Source organism: Cervus elaphus, chromosome 4, assembly GCF_910594005.1.
Source record: "Cervus elaphus chromosome 4, mCerEla1.1, whole genome shotgun sequence".
Classification (NCBI taxonomy): domain Eukaryota; kingdom Metazoa; phylum Chordata; class Mammalia; order Artiodactyla; family Cervidae; genus Cervus; species Cervus elaphus.
Genome location: NC_057818.1, coordinates 56,851,018 through 56,867,391, shown reverse-complemented (window position 1 = coordinate 56,867,391; position 16,374 = coordinate 56,851,018). Strand labels below are relative to the sequence as shown.

The following is a 16,374-nucleotide window of genomic DNA, read 5'->3' as shown; positions in this document are numbered from 1 at the left end:
ACAGGGGTCACTGGCACTGAAAGCTGGGGGTCCTAACCACTAAACCGCCAGCGAATTCCCAATTCAGTAATTCTTGAATAACAACCTGAATGTCCATTGACAGATGAATGAATAAAGATGTGGTACATATATACAATGGAATGCTACTCAGCCATTCAAAAAATAGAATGAAGCAATGCTATTTGCAGCAACATGGATGGACCCAGGGATTATCGTATTAAATGAATTGTCAGACAGAGAAAGACAAATACTATATGATATAACTTATATATGGAATCTAAAATATGTAACAAATATACTTATCTAGGAAAAGAGAAACAGACTCACAGACAGAGAATACACTTGTGGAGGCCAAGGGGTGGGGGATGAGGGAGGCAAGGATCGGAAGTTTGGGATTAGCAGATGCCAACTATTATAGATAGAATGGATAAACAACAAGGTACTACAGTACAGTCCAGGGAACTCTATTCAATATAGAGTGATAAACCATAATGGAAAAGAATATATATGTATAATTGAATCACTTTTCTACACAGAAGAAATTAACACAACATTGTAAATCAACTATATTTCAATAAAATAAATTTTCTAAAAAAAAATTCTTTTCTAAAAATAATTCTGTTCAAGGTGTCAGTCATATAGCAAAGAATAAGCCAGAAAAAGATTCCTGCCTTCCTAAGGTGTTTACATTCTAGCCCTGATCTGGCTATCATAGGAGCCACGGCCATGTGCGGCTACTGGAGAGTTGAAGTGGAGAATCCATGCTGAGATGGGTTCTGAGTGTTAAGACACATACCCGATTTCAAAAACAGCACAACAAAAAGCTCACTCGTGTTTCTTACATTTGGTAACATATTGCATTAAAAAAATACATCATTAGCGCTTACGTCACTTGTTCCTTTTTATTTCTTTATTTTTAATGTGGCTAGAAAATTTTAAATTACACATTTGGCTTGCATTGTGTTTCTGTGAGTTAGTGCTGCTCTAATCCCAGGAGACAGATTCAAAGATAAATAAGTAAATTATACAGTATGTTAAATGATGATACATGCCAAGGGGGAAAATGAAGCAGAGAACAGGGACTGTTACGGTTGAGGGGCATTGAAGTTTTAATTGGGGTGGCCAAGGAAAGCCTCTCTGATGTGGCATCTGAATAAAGACCTGAGGGAGATGAAGGGAGCAGGCCATGGGAATGTCAGACAAAACAGCATTCCAGGCTGGGAAAATAGCTCATGCAAAGGCCCTGGGGCAGGCATGTGCCTCTATGTCTGTGGCCCTCATTGTGAGAGGCCAGTGTGGCTGGAGCCAGGTAACCCAGGGAGGAAGGGTGGTAGGTAAGGAAAGATTAGGGACAAAGAGGGTCAGACTGGGTCACGCTGAGGAACTTGACCTCATAGGTTGATCAGGAGGGTGTCAACCTGATTTCTGTAACCCAGGTTCTCTCACCACCTCTGGGCTACCCCAGAACAGACCTGAATTTCATCACTTCGTTAGCAGTGGCTTTCTTCCCTGCAACCTCAAATCCTTCTCTTTATCATGGGCTGGCCCCATTCATTAACTTCTGCATTCACTCAACATTCCCTGAAGTTTTCTTAAGTCCTGAGCTCTGCCCAGAGTGTCTGGGGATCCAGAGATGAGTCAGGCCCTGCTTTGAGGAGCACCTGGTCTGGGGTCAATCTGGTCTCAGACACATCTCAAACAGTCACAAGCCAAGATGAGCTTTCAGATCTGAGCCAGCCTGTGCTAGACCCCTTCCCGCCCTTAAAGGGGCTGCAGACCAGCAGGAACAGGGCTTGGCAATTCCAGAGCAGTTTAAGCACCCGTGAGGAAAACCGTGCCCCCTGTCCCTCACTGTGCCCTGCTCCTGAAGAAGCCGGACTCTGTTGTCTCCCATGGCCTCAAACGGCCACATCGCTGCCCACGCGCCAGTCACAGGACCCCCCAGTGCTCCGTCTGCCGCACCTTGGTGCTTCTGCCTCTGCCCTCCAGGCCCCCCAGCCCCACCTCAACATATCTCTGGAGAAGTCCCTCCAAACACCCAGCTCCTCTCGGACATCTCCGGATCTGGCCTCATCAGGTTCTTGTCTTTCCCTTACCTGGACACTCAGCTCCAGGCCACACGCCCCTCTTACCCCCAGGCCCTCTCCCCACCACCAGTGGTCCCAGGCCTCCACCCTCACCCTATGACATTTGGTCCTGCTGCTCTCTGGCCTCGAACCCCAGGCCCCTGCATTCAAATAGCGGGCGTCTCCCGCCATCCAATGCCATATCTCTCTCCACTTCCCAGGCCCCAGGTCGCCCAGACTGACTCCAGGCCTCCTGAGTGGCCCTCATCCTTTCAGAGCCAAGTCCCATCCCTGGGACTTTACCCTCACCCTCACCCCACCCACTTCCTCTCCAGCTCACGGCCTTTGACCAGGAAGGGTTTGGGAGTTTTTGCAATCACCCAACCCTGTGCTTCCCCTCACTAGAGCCAAGAGTCTGAGTCCCCGGTCCATCCTCCCTTAGACCCAGGAGTCCAGGCTCCCAGCCCCTCCTCCTCCAGACTCAGGAATCTGGGCCCCCAGCCCCTCCTCCTCCAGACCCAGGAGTCTGGGCCCCCAGCGGACTATATTTCCAGGAACGCTCAGGCCTCTCCTCCTTTGGACCTGTGAATTCCAGCCCCCTCACCTCACTGCAGCCGGCTAGAGGCGAAGAGGCTAGAGATGAAGACGCCTGGGACCAGCTTCTGAGGGCTGATAACAGCTCTGATGGGGTGGCCTGGCCCTCTGGCAGCCCCACCCTCCTTAACCAGCAGGAACACCTCTGCCAGGACTCATTTCTGTCACCAGTGCAGGTGAAAGCACCTGCCTGGGAGGGGCAGGGACTGCTGGCTGGAAAGGAGAAGGAGCCAGGGATCCGCCCCTGAGGCAGGGGTTGGGGCCCTTGGCATCCAGCCCTCTGACCTCACTCTAGTGCTAGGATCCAAGGGTACTCTCTGCCCCCAGACTCAGAAATCTGGGCATCCAACCCCTCCTCCCTCAGACCCAGAAGTCCAGGCTCCCAGCCCCCTCTTCCCTCAAGATGCACACATTCCAGCTCTCAGGGGAGTCCAGTTCCCAGCGCCTTCCTCCCTGGAGACCCACGAGCCCAGCCTCCCAGAGCCGTCCTTAACCAGACCTGGGGTTCCTGGCCCCCGACTCCCTCCTCAGATCCCGGAATCCCAGCGCCCAACCCCCATCTCCCTAAGACCCAAGTGCCTCACCCCGCGGACCCTCCGGGCTACCTGGGGGGCGCCGGCTGGTACAGGAAGCGGGAAGCTGGGGAGGGGGCCCAGGAATCCCCCGGCCTCTTCAGAGCTCCCAGGTGCGGCTACCTCGGCGGTCCAGCGCGGGGCGGGGCCACGTCGCGTCACCGGGAGGGAGCCCGGCTCTGATGTCACCTAGCACCTGCCCGGCTGGGGAAGGGGGCGGATCCCGGAGTTGCCCTAGACAGGGGGATGGGGAGAGGCGGGGATGAGCCTGTTGCCAGGTGGGCGGCGGCGGCGGCGCCAGGGCCCCTCCTCCTTTGGGCGAGCAAAGGTCAAGGGCCCGCAGCGGAGAAGGCTGAGGACACCGGGGTTCGAATCCCGCTCAAGCTTTCTGGGCTTTGGCTTTCCTCTTCGCGAATGGGGGCCAATGAAATGAATAAACCCATATGGGAGAAAGTGCCCAGCCCAGCGTTTAAACAAGCAATGCAAGGAGACATCATTTAATAACGCAGAACTTTAGTTTCCTCAACCCTGGAAACGGGGGGCGGTACAATCCACAGGGAGATAGAGAAGTACCGAAGAAGACGAGAACATGCTTTTCTAGACTCTGGAGCTTCAGTTCTCTGAATCGAGGACTAAATAATGGTAACTAAGCGCACCTACTATGGGCCGAGGGTTTTCCTGCTTTTAGAACAGCTGACCAAACTCATAGAATGATCTCAAAAACCAGTGAGATAAGGACAATCAGTATCTCCATTTCTCTGGAGAAACTGAGGCATGGAGAGGTGAAGGAAGTAACCGGCTCAAGGTCACACAGCCAGTAAGAAGGAGGGCTGGGGTACAAGCCCATACCATTTTCTAAAGAGGAGATTTGGGTGGAACCCGTAGTAGGTCCTCAAAGATGTCAATTTCCTCTTCCTAGGTGGTAACTCTCAACCTCCTTCCCCATCTACTTCTTAGGAACTACAGCCTTCCTTAGCGGACTAGTGTTGGATTAAAAAGGTTAAGGAACCCAGCACACAGTAGGTCTTCAAAGTGTTGTTCTCAGCCCTGTCGCCCTGCAGTCACCACCTCTGTGCAGCCTGTTTTTCTTTCCCTGTTAAATGGGTGCAATACAACCCATCTCGAGTTAATATAATCTAAAGTTAATTATTTAGTTATAAAAATAAAAGTGCCCAAGTACATCGCGGGGGTTCAAAGATGTCTTTCCCCACCCCTCAGCTCTGCCAGTCACGATGATCCCTGTCTCCGGTCCGCGAGTTTTACACGTGAAGACAGAGACACAGTCATCGAGGGCGGGGGACTGAAGGCAATGACTCAGTATTAAAGCGTCCAATGTCCCAAAAGCGAGCCTCAGTTTCCCCATCTGCGAAACAGGCCTGGGGCCTCCAGCGAGGACCCCGACCCGGCCTCTCCTAGAGGAGGAACTCGAGTTGTGGGGGCGATTGGAGACGCCCAGCGCCACCCCGTCCCCTGGCCCCCCGCTGCCGTCCGGCTGAGCGCAAGGTGAGTGTCCACGTCACCGCCCCTCCCCCGCAGCTCGCGTCGGCCTCCGGAGCCCCGACCGCAACCCCGGAGCTGCAGCCTCCCGGGACCCAGTTCCACTCCCCGCCGCCTCAAGCGGGCAGCGGGCCCCGGGCACTCACCGGCTTCCAGGGCCGTCCCGAGGCTTCGGCCTGGGGAGAAGGAGGGGCGGGCCAGCCAAGAAAGCCCCGCCCACACAAGCGCAACAGGGGCCAATCGGCGCCCGCTGCGACAAGCTATGGACTCGCCCACAGGGTGCGCACCCGCCAATCAAGAGGAGCGGCTGGCGGGCGGGGCCAATCAGAAGTTGCCGGAGTGTGCCAGCCGTGGGAAAAGAACGGCTCCGGAGCGTGGAGCTAGGCGGCACGGTCGCAGGCAAGACCCGAAGCCTGACAGGCAGGGGGTCCGACCAATGGCGAGGCACAAGGGGCGGCCAGGGGCGGGAAGCCCAAGGGACCCGGGTGAATGAGCCGCTTTGTGCACCAGTCATGAATGAGGGCCTTTGTAAGGGTCGGCGTGGGGGGGGGGGCGGCCGGAGGCCGGAATGCCTGGGTCCCCCGGGAGCCGGCAGGCATGAGAGAAGGGCGAGAGAATTCACTTTTGTCAAACGACGACCGCGTACCACCAGGCACTCTCCAGGTTCTCACCCACCCAGAGGTGTGGGCATTACTGTCAGTAATGATAATAATGATCATTTATTGAGTGCCTGATGTGTGCCAGGAGCTGTGCTAAGCGCTTTACCCGCATGATCTCATTTAATCCTTACAACTACCCCCTTGGAATTAGTGCTGTTAAGATCTTCATCTTCCAGATGAGGTAAACCGAAGCTTAGAAAGAGGATGTCTAATTGCTGGAAGTTATAGAGCTGGCAAGTGGCAGACCGAGGACTCAGATCCTGCCAAATCTGACGCCAGAACTTGCGCTCTTAACCACCAGGCTACACCCAGACGTTGGTTAATGCTTCCCAAGTGATAGATGGGAAAACAGAGGCTCGGGAGAGAGGTAGGCACTTTCCCAAGGCCACAAAGTGAAGGCTCCTCTGAACTCTGAGGTGGTGTCCACGTCTGGAGCTAGCATGTTGCTGGTGAGCCGTGTACCATGGTCTCTGAGCTGTGTCCTGATTTTACAGGCGTACACTGACTGAGACTTCAGGAGGGGTGAGCAGCTAGGCTTGAGGAGAGGGAGGGGAGGGTGGACTACACTGCACTCAAGTCCCAGCCAGCCTGCCAACCTGTCTCCACTGCTCAACAGCTGTGGGGGCTTGAGCCGGTTGCTGGCCGTTTTTTGAGGTTCTGTTTATTTTCTATGTCAAATGGAGAGGATGATCTCTCTGCCCCCACCTTCCCCATCCCCTCCCCCCACAGCCTATTGCCAATGGGATCCTGTCAAACTTTGTCCAGACTGCACCCCTCCTCTGCTCAGAACCTTTCATGGCTCCTTGTCAGAGTAAAAGCCAAAGTCCTCACTGTGGCCCACAAGACCCTGCATGATGTGGTCCCAGGGGGCCCTGTGTGAAAGCAACTCCCCTTCATTCAGCTCCAGGGATACAGGCTTTCCAGCTGTTCCTCAACTCCTCAAACACTCCCCAGGCATGGTTCTGCCTCAGGGCCTTTGCACTGGCACTTTCTTCCCACAGATCTTGCATGGCTGCCCCACCTCACATCATCAGGTCAGATCCAGTGTCACCTCCTCCAGAAAAGTGTGATAGTCCCTCAGTCGTGTCCAACTCTTTGCGACCCCATGGACTGTAACCCACCAGGTTCCTCTGTCCATGGGATTCTCCAAGCAAGAATACTGGAGTGGGTTGCCATTCCTTTCTTCAAGGGATCTTCCCGCCCCAGGGATGGAACCCGGGTCTCCTGCATTGCAGGAGAATTCTTTACCATCTGAGCCACCAGGGAAGCATACACCTCCTCCAGAAGGCCTTTTCCAACCATCCTGTAGAAAACATTTCACTTTCTTCCTTTGACTTCCTTGGATTTTTTCCCTCATAGCACTAGAAGAGATGTTTGTTTACCTTTTTATCTTCTATCTCCCCACTAGAACGTGAGTCCCACGAAGGTGAGGATCTTTCTTTTGCTCTGAGCTGGATTCTCAGGCCCTGGCACACAAGAGGAACTCCGTAAGTGTTTGTTGAACCAACAGTAACAAGTCCTTGTGTGAATTAAATGAGTTAATATGTGCAAAGAGCTGTCCTAGCATGGAGGAAAGATTAAATAAACAAATTATTATTACTATCATTATTTATTGCTCTACAAACAGTCTTCTGATAGCATGCAGGAGAGAACCAAGAGAGAAAGAGAAAGAACAAGGGAAAGAAGCCGGAGAAAGGGGAAAGTTGACAGGTAAGAGATGGAGAGTGAAGAAACAGAAGGAAAGAGCTGGTGCTGGGATGAGGGCAGACACCGGTGATGGCATTCAACTCCCAACACCTACACTCAGCCAGAGCAAAGGTGAGTCCTTATAGGCAAGAAGCTTTGAGATTGCCATGGTCACTGCCCATTTCTTTGCAGATGGGCAAACGGTTCCACGGAGGGGAGGACCTTTCCAAGGATATCCTCAGTGATTATACAGTTCACGTGTACGAAGGCTAACTGTGTGCTGGGAGCATGACCATCATCATGTTGATGCCTCCTCGTGCCAGTCCTGTGAGCTGGCACTGTCATTATCTCCACTTTCAGGCCTGCAACGTGCCCAGGGTCTCCTGTCTGCTCTTGAAGGTAGATCTGGTCTCAGACTGTGGTAGTTCAGACCCCTGAGCCTGTGCTCTTAGCCAAGACTCCCAGACAGAGAGGAGAGCACCTGTTACCCTAGCCAGCGTGTCCACCATGGAGTCCTCTTGCCATGAGGCTAATGGGAGCTGCTGTCTATTGCGTGCCAACTGTGTGCTGAACATTGTGGCCTTTGTGTGCATCTAACTCATTGGATTCTCTCAACAATCCTATGAGATTGGTGCTTTCATTATCTGCATTTGATTAATAGAAAACTGAGGCGCAAATAGGTGATAATCCCATGTGCCCCAGAGAAGAGTGTGGACTGGGACACAACAGAAATTCAAGTGGGAATGAAACCTCTGGCGTGTACATTCTAACCATTTTCTACCTGGTAACTGGTGATGTCATCATTCCCACCCAGGGTCTAAACTGGAGATGTCATTCTTTCTGCTCAATCTATAGGGTAATTGATGACATCACTAAATGATAATAGGATGCCTGTTGCTAAGCACTTTTAATAGTTGCTGATGTTTACTGAGTGCCGACTCTGCCGGGTGGGCTTCCCTGGTGGCTTAGTGGTAAAGAATCCGCCTGCAATGTAGGAGATGCAGGTTTGATTCATGACTTGGGAAGATCTCCTGGAGAAGGAAATGGAAACCCACTCCAGCATTCTTGCCTGGGAAATCCCATGGACAGAGGAGCCCATGGAGAGAGGAGTCTGGTGGGCTATATATAGTTCATGGGGTCACAAAAGTATGGGACACGACTTAGCGACTAAACAACAATTGTGTGCCAGGCACAGTTCTAGGCTCTTTGTATGTATTAATCCCACGATCCTCCCAATAACTCTAAGTGGTAGGTACTAGTCATACCCATTTTACAGTGAGGACACTGAGGGAAACCTACCCAAGACCACACAGTTACAAAGTCTCTGGATTTGAGCCTCTGGATTTGAACACAAGCAATCTGGCCCCAGCATCTGGGGTGTGGATACCTATGTGAGATCACCAGAATATACACCAAGTCAGAAGGAGGCACCCTGCTCCCTCAAAGCCCTCCATCTGGCCTCCATCCACGTCTGAAAGAGAGGGTCCTCAGAATAAAACTTCAAACTCATTCCCTTGACGGTCAAGTCATCCCCACCACGGATGATGGATGGATGCATCCCACCACGCATCCGTCTCTTCACTCCCGGCACTGGGACTGTCTCCATTAAACTGTGAGTTCCCAGCTCTCAGGGACTGGCTCTAATTTGTCTGTGGATCCTGAGGGTGCAGGACAAACTGCAGTAAAGAAGGAACTCAGAAAGTGAGGACAGATAGAATACTGTGATCAATGTGTGTAAGAAGAAAAGGAAATAGGAGTGTGGGAGCTTTCTCAGTTCCCAGAGGGATTCATGCCAGCTGGCACAGCCCATTATTCTTAACTCATAACTGCCTCATTATGCAGAATCTGAGTAATGGGCAGCAGAAGCATGGGGAAAAAAAAAAAACAGCTGGGACCTAAGTCATGTACAAAAACAAAACTTTGGAGTTGACAGGAGAGGAGACAGGAAAGTCAGGGGTGGGTGGGGGGGCTTCTCTATGGAAGAGGGTTTGGGGGATTTTTTTAAGTTAGAAAGAAATAGGGGGAGCAGTTTCCATGCCTGGCAGGGGTAAAGGAGCCCCCAGTCTTAACAAAGAAAAATAAAAGGGCAAAGAGTATGCGAAGTTTCTCTGTGTGTCCTGACTATATTCCTGCCCGAGCAATTCCTCCGTGGCAGAGATGTGAATGGTTCCAGTATTTTATTTTTGGTCCCTGGGCTGTTGTTCTCCCGCATGTGACTGGAACTGGCTCTGAGACAAGAGCAAGCTGGCAGCCTTGTGTGGGTCACAGATGAGAGACCGGCTCAGTTATGCGACAACCAATGTTTACTGAGTGCCTACTATGTACCAGGCCTTGTTCCAGACCAGGGGTCAGCACAGTTTTTCTGTAAAAGGCCAAACAGTAAATATTTTCAGGTTTGAGAGCCAGATGGTCTCTGCTGTAACTACTCTACTTAGCAGGAAAGCCACCATATGTGAACAAGTGGGTGTGGGTTTGTTTCAATAAAACTTTATTTATACAAATAGGAACCGCAAGGATTTAGCCTGTGGGTCATAGTTTGCAGACCCTTGTTCCAGGAGCCAAGGAGATGGAAGGAACAAAGATGTAGTTCCAGACCTTAGAGAGCTCACATCGATCTCCTACATGGCAGGCGGAGGGAACCTGTTCACACCTAAGTTAGATCTTGTCCCTCCTCTGCTCAGCGTCCACCCCTGGCTCCAGTCTCAAAGTTAAAGCAAGGTCCTACCCCACCTGGCCTGCTTTGACCCCTCTCTACTCACAGCTTCCTCCCTCTCCCCCTTGATTACTTTGCTCCAGCCACGCTGGCCTGCTCAATGAATCTCCACCACACCAAGCTCACCCCTGCCTTATGGCTTTCTCGCACATCATTCTCTCTGTCCTGGAATGCAGTTCTCTTAGAAAACCACTTGGCTCCCTCATCTCCTTTCAGCTGTTGCTCAGAGATCACTTTGTCCATGACGACTTATCTGAGCAACCTCTCCTCTGGATCACTAATACCTCTCACTCGTTCTGAATTTTCTTTGACCACAACACTCATGGGTGCAGGCTAAGTCGCTTCAGTCACGTCTGACTCTTTGTCACCCCATCAGGCTTCTCTATCCATGGGATTCTCCAGGCAAGAATACCGGAGTGGATTGCCATGCCCTATTCCAGGGGATCTTCCTGATCCAGGGATCAAACCCACATCTTTTACATCTCCTGCATTGGCAGGCAGGTTCTTTACCGCTAGTGCCGCCTGGGAAGTCCACAACAACTCAGCATTCTCCAACCTGCCAGTAATTTACTTACTACACTTGTTGTCCAATGCCCCCCACTATAATATCAGCTCTGCACAGGTGAGGATTTTTGTCTGTCTTCCCAGTGCCTACAACAGAGCCTGGCACTCAGTCGATCCTCAACAAATACTTGCCGAATGAATGCATGTGTTCTGGTGGTGGACACAGACACCAGACGAATGGACACACAATAAGAGAGTACAGTGACCAGTCGGGGTGAGTGCTACAAAGAAAAAGGAGTGGAGGGTAAAAGAGGGACAGTGTTGGGGGGTTCTTTAGAAAGAGTGTCAGGGAAGTCTCCCTGAGGAGGTGGCATTTGGAGTGAAAAGATCATATGACTTTGGATCTCTGAGGTGAGTGAAAGTCGCTCAGTTGTGTCTGACTCTTTGTGACTCCATTGGGCTATACAGTCCATGGAATTCTCCAGGCCAGAATACTGGAATGGGTAGCCTCTCCCTTCTCCAGGGAATGTTCCCAACGCAGGTATCAAACCCAGGTCTCCCACATTGCAGGTGGATTCTTTAACAGCTGAGCCACTAGGGAAGCCCAAGAATACTGGAGTGGGTAGCCTATCCCTTCTCCACGGGATCGTCCCAACCCAGGAATCAAACCGGGGTCTCCTGCATTGACTTTGGATACTGATGAATAAATACATGAATGAGTGGGTGTGTAACTGATGGAATAAGTGGATAAATGAGGGCATAGATGACTGTTTGAACAGATGGATGGATGGATAGATGGATGGATGAATGAAGAGTATACACAATGAATAAGTGGGAAGATGGCTGGAGGAATCAATTAATGCATAAATGGAGGAAAAGCTGGACAAATGGATGGACGGATGGATAAATGATCTTTCATGCCTCCATACCTTTGCACATGCTGTGCCTCCTATTCGTTACGCCCCTCTATCTATTCACCCAGGAAACTCCAGGTCAACTTCTCAAGGCCTGCTCTGTGCTCAGAGTGTATAGAGAGCTTCCTGGTCTCACTGCACCCAATGCCCCCCAGGAGTTTGCTCCCTCTCCTGTTGATGCTGTGATCACACTGGATTGGAATAATCTGTCTGTGAATACCTTTACAGACAGGCATCCTCCACCTCATTTCCTTAGCCAGATGTACCCCCCAGTAGAATCTGGTGTGTATTCTCCACAAAAAATTTACTATGTAATATTATGAATTTCCTGACCCATTGAAACTATTAATGATAAATATGTGTTGTTTTGAGTCACTAATTTTTTTTTTCCGTTATGCAGCAACAGGGAACTGGCTTGGGTAGTAGGTTCAGAGAGGTGAAGCAACTTGCCCCAGATCACACAGCTAGAAAGTGACAGCGCTGGAAATTGAACCCAGGCAGTCTGACTCCAGAGTCTATGCAGTTAGCCACTCTGCCATGCTCCTCTTAAGCCTTGAACTTGCTGGGACATTCTTGGCACCTCCGACCTTTACAAATGTCCACAGCATTGTCCTCCTGTGTGCTGTATCTGCCTAGAATGTATCTGTTCCCATCACTGTCAGATCACGATCAGTTCCTGCTCCCACCCTGGGCCCTGCCCCTCCTCTAACATACTCTGACCTCCCTGGGTCCTGCCTGTTTGAGCCTGGCACTTCCTTGCCCACCAGATGGGGGTCTCTGAAAGATGAGAAGTGGATCGAACTCAGCACCTTGTCCCTGTACCCCTCGACACGGGGCCAGGTTCCCTGGAGTCTGCAGGAAACCATGACTTCTTGCTGATCAGTTTGGCTCTTCGCCTGGCCTTTATCATCTTTGGAAGAGGGTGCTAATTATAGCTGCCCTTTATTGGGAGCTCGTGTGTGCCAAAGCCAGTTTAAATATTTTATACACAGGAACTCACTGAGATCATACATCAGCTCTAGGAGGCAGGTGCTGTCACAGTCCCCTCTCACAGACGGGGAAATCTGTGGCTGGGAGATGTCACCCCAGGCCTCACAGCTAGGAAGTGACAGGGCGGGACTCCAATCTGGGAACCCGCTCAGCCAGCCGATGTCCTGTCCCCGAGTGAACCCCCAGAGGGGCCATCATGGTTACCTTGGGGTCTGCAGTCCCCAGCCTTCACTTGAGGACCTGACTCAAAAAGTGGGCTCCTGCACCCCACCCTAGAGGTGCCGATTAAGTAGACCTGAGTGGGGCCCAGGCACCTGCATTTCTACAAGTTCCCAGGTGATCTTGTGGTACGTGATTCTTGGTCATACCTGGGTCAAAGCACCTGGCATCATCCTTGATTCCTATTTGCTCCTCACCTCCAACATCCAACTCACATATTGTCAACTTGACCTTCAAAAAGTCTCCAGGATCTGATCCCTTGTTGCCCCATCCCCACTGTGACCACTCCAGTCACATCCACCATGATCTCCTGCTTGGACCATGGCAATCATCTTCTTTCTGGTCCCCGTGCTTCTGCTCGTTGCCTCTCTCAGCCCGTTACCCTAAGTCAGCTCACGTCCCTCTGCTCAACGTTCTGCTGTGGTTCCCACCTCACTCAGAATAAAAGCAAAGTCCTCACCGGGGCTCCAAGCCCTTCAGGATCTGGCCCGCTGTGTCCCCTTTTTGACCTCACCCCCCACCCTCTCCCCCTCACCCACGCTGCCCCAGCCGTACCACCCTGCCCACCATTCCTTGCACACACCCATGCTCCCACCTCAGGGCCTTTGCATGGGCTGTTCCCTCTGCCTGGAAAGCTCTCTCCCAGAGAGCAGCATGACTCTCTCCCTTCATTCACTCAGCTCTCTGCTTAAATGTCACTTTGGCAATGAGACCTTCTCTGACCATTCTGTTTACTATCACAACCAGCCCCAAGGCAACCCAACCCCCTTCACTTGTTCTCCTGTCTGTTTTCCTGTAGCACTTTGAACTGTCCATCATATTATGTCATTAACTTATTTACCTCGTTTGGTATTTCCTGTCCGTCTCTCTTTGATCACAGGATATTCAGCAGTATAGAGGATGGGGACTGTGCTTTATTCAAAACTCTGTCCCAGCACATAGAACAGTTCCTTTGACCTACTCAGCACTCCATAAATAGCTATGGCATGAATGAAATAAATCCTTTAAGAAATTCTGCTTGGCCTTCCCTGGCAGTACAATGGATAAGAATCCACTTGCCAGTTTGGGAGACACAGGTTCAGTCCCTGGTCTGGGAAGATTCTGCAACTACTGAGCCAGTGCTCTAGAGCCCGAGAGCCGCAACTCCTGAGCTGAGGTGCTGCATCTCCTGGAGCCTGCGTGCCCTAGAGCCTGTGGTCCTCAACAAGAGAAGCCACGGCAGTGAGAAGCCTGAGCACTGCAACGAAGCGTAGCCCCCGCCTGCCACAGCTCGAGACAACCAGTGCCCAGGAACCAAGACCCTGGCAACCAAAACCAAAATAAATAAATAAAAGAGAAATTCTGCTCAAGCCGGTGGGATGATGGGGAACTTTTAGTTCCCAGTCATTTTTACAGGCTGCTGACGTTTTGCAAAATGACGACCATTACCTTATCATCAAGGAGGGAGGAAAGGTCACCAAGCTACTTTTAAAACATTCCTTCCCTTTCACATTCAAATTTTTCATTACACAAGGTGGAAAAAATTCAAATAAGAGGATAATATTTCTCTCGACCAGCATCTTCCTTCTCACTTCCCCTTTTGTATGTACCCGTGATAATACTTTGGTGAAGAGCCTTCTAAAAACATGTGCTATTTATTTACATCAGGCGTCTACTGCCTGTGTCTGTATATAAAGTTTCATTGGCACATTGGTTTATTTATCATCTATGACTGCTTTCACACTACAAGGGCAGAGCTGAATTATGATAGAGACGGCGTGATGTTCGAAGCTGAAAAGATTTACTCTTTGAGACTTTACAGAAAGATTTTGCAACCTCTAATGAATACATAGAAGCAAGTATTTAAGGAAATATTCCCACTGATTTCTTATGTTCAGGCAATGGAATTATACTTGATATATTGAACTGTGACTTATTTTTCTAGCTTATCAATGTCTTGGGAGACTTTATGCTCCTACATTTCACCTTAATCTTTTTTGCACCTGCATAGTATTCCACAATCACAGTCTAATTCCTTTGACTTCTCTCCAATTGGTGGAGCTTTCAGTGATTTTCCAGGTTTCAACCTTACAAAAGAAAGCCCAGTGAATGCCCTTCTTCCTCCTTCCTTATGGACATGTAGAGATACTGCTGGGTCAAAGAGTATAATGCAGTTAAGGTTTTAATAGAAGCTGTCAAACTGACATCCACAAAAATACTAGTTTCCTTTTTAGGAAAGAAAATGAAAAAGAAACCAATCCGGGTCAAGTATTTATTACCCGGCTGTTCTGTGAAAGTATCCACCCGTAGGGGAGGGGCTCCCCTATAATTTCCTGACCCCTGGACACACTATGGACTTTCCCAGTCCTTTGCACTGGTTGCTCCCTTCCCCACCCTTCTCTGCCTGGCTTGAAATGCTTCTAGGACCTCAAGATCCACCTTAGATGACTGGACAGAATTTTGTGACATCAACTAGGCACTTATCCTCTGTGTCAGCAACCCCATTTCTAAGGAGGTACCCACAGGAAAGCATGCACAGGTGACATAAGAAGACATATCCAAAGATGCCCAAGGCAGCGAGGTGGGTGGGAGCAGGACCTAGAGACAGCCACGGCGTCTGTTCCTTTGGGAATGGGCAGGTAAAAGGGAGAGGATTGCCCCACGGTGATCAAGAAGCAAAAAATCAGAGTTACATATGGAAAGAGGGAGAGATCCTAAGAACATATCGAGTGAAAAGAGTGAGACCCAAAACCAGGTCTATAGCACCATTTAAAAGATATAATTTATCTTGCATATCAATTTAGAAGATAGAGTCATACCAAGTCAGGCTGCCCGGTGTGCAAGCGATTATACATAAAGGATGCATGGATGTCAAATGTGTTGGCTTTGTTAAAAGGATACTGAGGAGGAGACAGGAGTGAGCAGGAGAATTAGAGAGAAAAAGAAAAAAGAAAGCAAAATAGGGTCTAGAGAAATGAGAGAGAGACCAGGACTGAAATTATGATGCAAGTCTGCATTTAACTCCATCCTCCATCTCAGGAGGTCGTCTCTCCTCGGGGTTGGGGTCTCCCCAAACCCTCCACTCCTCCTTCCCTTGGTTCCCACCAATGCCTCATCTTACCCCTATTAGAACCCACGTTCACTAGACTGAGACTGTCCATGTCTCCCCAACCAAAGCAGGAGCATTTGGAGGGTGGGGAACCAAGTCTGTGCCTCAGTTTTCCTCATCTGTAGAAGGGGGATAATGGTAACGGTAGCTACCTTATAGAGTTGTTGGGAGGTTAAATTAACTGATTCCGGTCCTGTGCTTGGCACAGTGAAATTGGCACATTTCAAGCACTCCATCAAGGTGGGGGCTGTTATCAGATTATTAGCATCAATACTGGGATTGAGATTGGCCTCAGGACATTGGGAAAGGCCTCCCCCTTCAGGAAGTCTTCCATGATTTCTGGCAGGGAGCTCTGCTGGTGTCTGGGGTCCCTCCAGTATAGCCTCTTCCCCACGTGGGGGCACTCACCTGTCGCTCTCCCCCACTGGGCGGGGAACTCCTCAAGGGCGGGGACCAGGGCTGGCTCCGCTTGGTTTCCTCAGAGCCCGACATAGCGGCCAGTGTCCCTCCGGCCTCCAGGACTGTCTTCCCACCTGAATGAAGTGCAGGCTGGGAGGGCAGATAAGGCAGGTGTATCATTAACGAATATATAGCAGGCTGTACATAATAATAGCCTGGTGACAAGGTAGAAACCATATATGGCAAGAGTCCCCATCTGGTTTCTACCTGGGTCCTGCCTCCTCTCCTCCCCACTCCCCTGGATTGTCCCTGCATTCCATCCTCCTGGGTGCACCTGGCCTGGGGCCCACCTCTGAGCCCCAGCCTGAGCCCACGCAAGGACCTCTCCTTGGAATGCCCGTCTTTCCCTTTCTTTCATTCCCACTGTAAGGTGATTCAGGCAATGCCCACAATTCACTCACATGAACTCACCT

General features: G+C 50.6%; 1 protein-coding gene across 6 annotated transcripts in view; it reads right to left on the bottom strand.

The window, feature by feature from the left end:
- MYH14 (myosin heavy chain 14) overlaps nucleotides 1-16,039 on the bottom strand; it is an 88,168-nt gene extending 72,129 nt beyond the window's left edge. For 3 of the 6 annotated variants that reach the window (XM_043899891.1, XM_043899892.1, XM_043899893.1), the window contains exons 1-2: nucleotides 15,911-16,039; nucleotides 6,771-6,854 (exon numbers count right to left, since the gene is read on the bottom strand). In XM_043899891.1, coding sequence (XP_043755826.1) covers nucleotides 6,771-6,854; nucleotides 15,911-15,994 — 168 coding nt within the window. In that variant the 5' untranslated portion in view covers nucleotides 15,995-16,039. Of the gene's footprint in view, nucleotides 1-4,875; nucleotides 4,930-6,770; nucleotides 6,855-15,910 lie in introns of those variants that run through there. The other 3 variants (XM_043899894.1, XM_043899896.1, XM_043899897.1) reach the window with 1 other exon arrangement.
- Nucleotides 16,040-16,374: the final 335 nt, after the last annotated feature.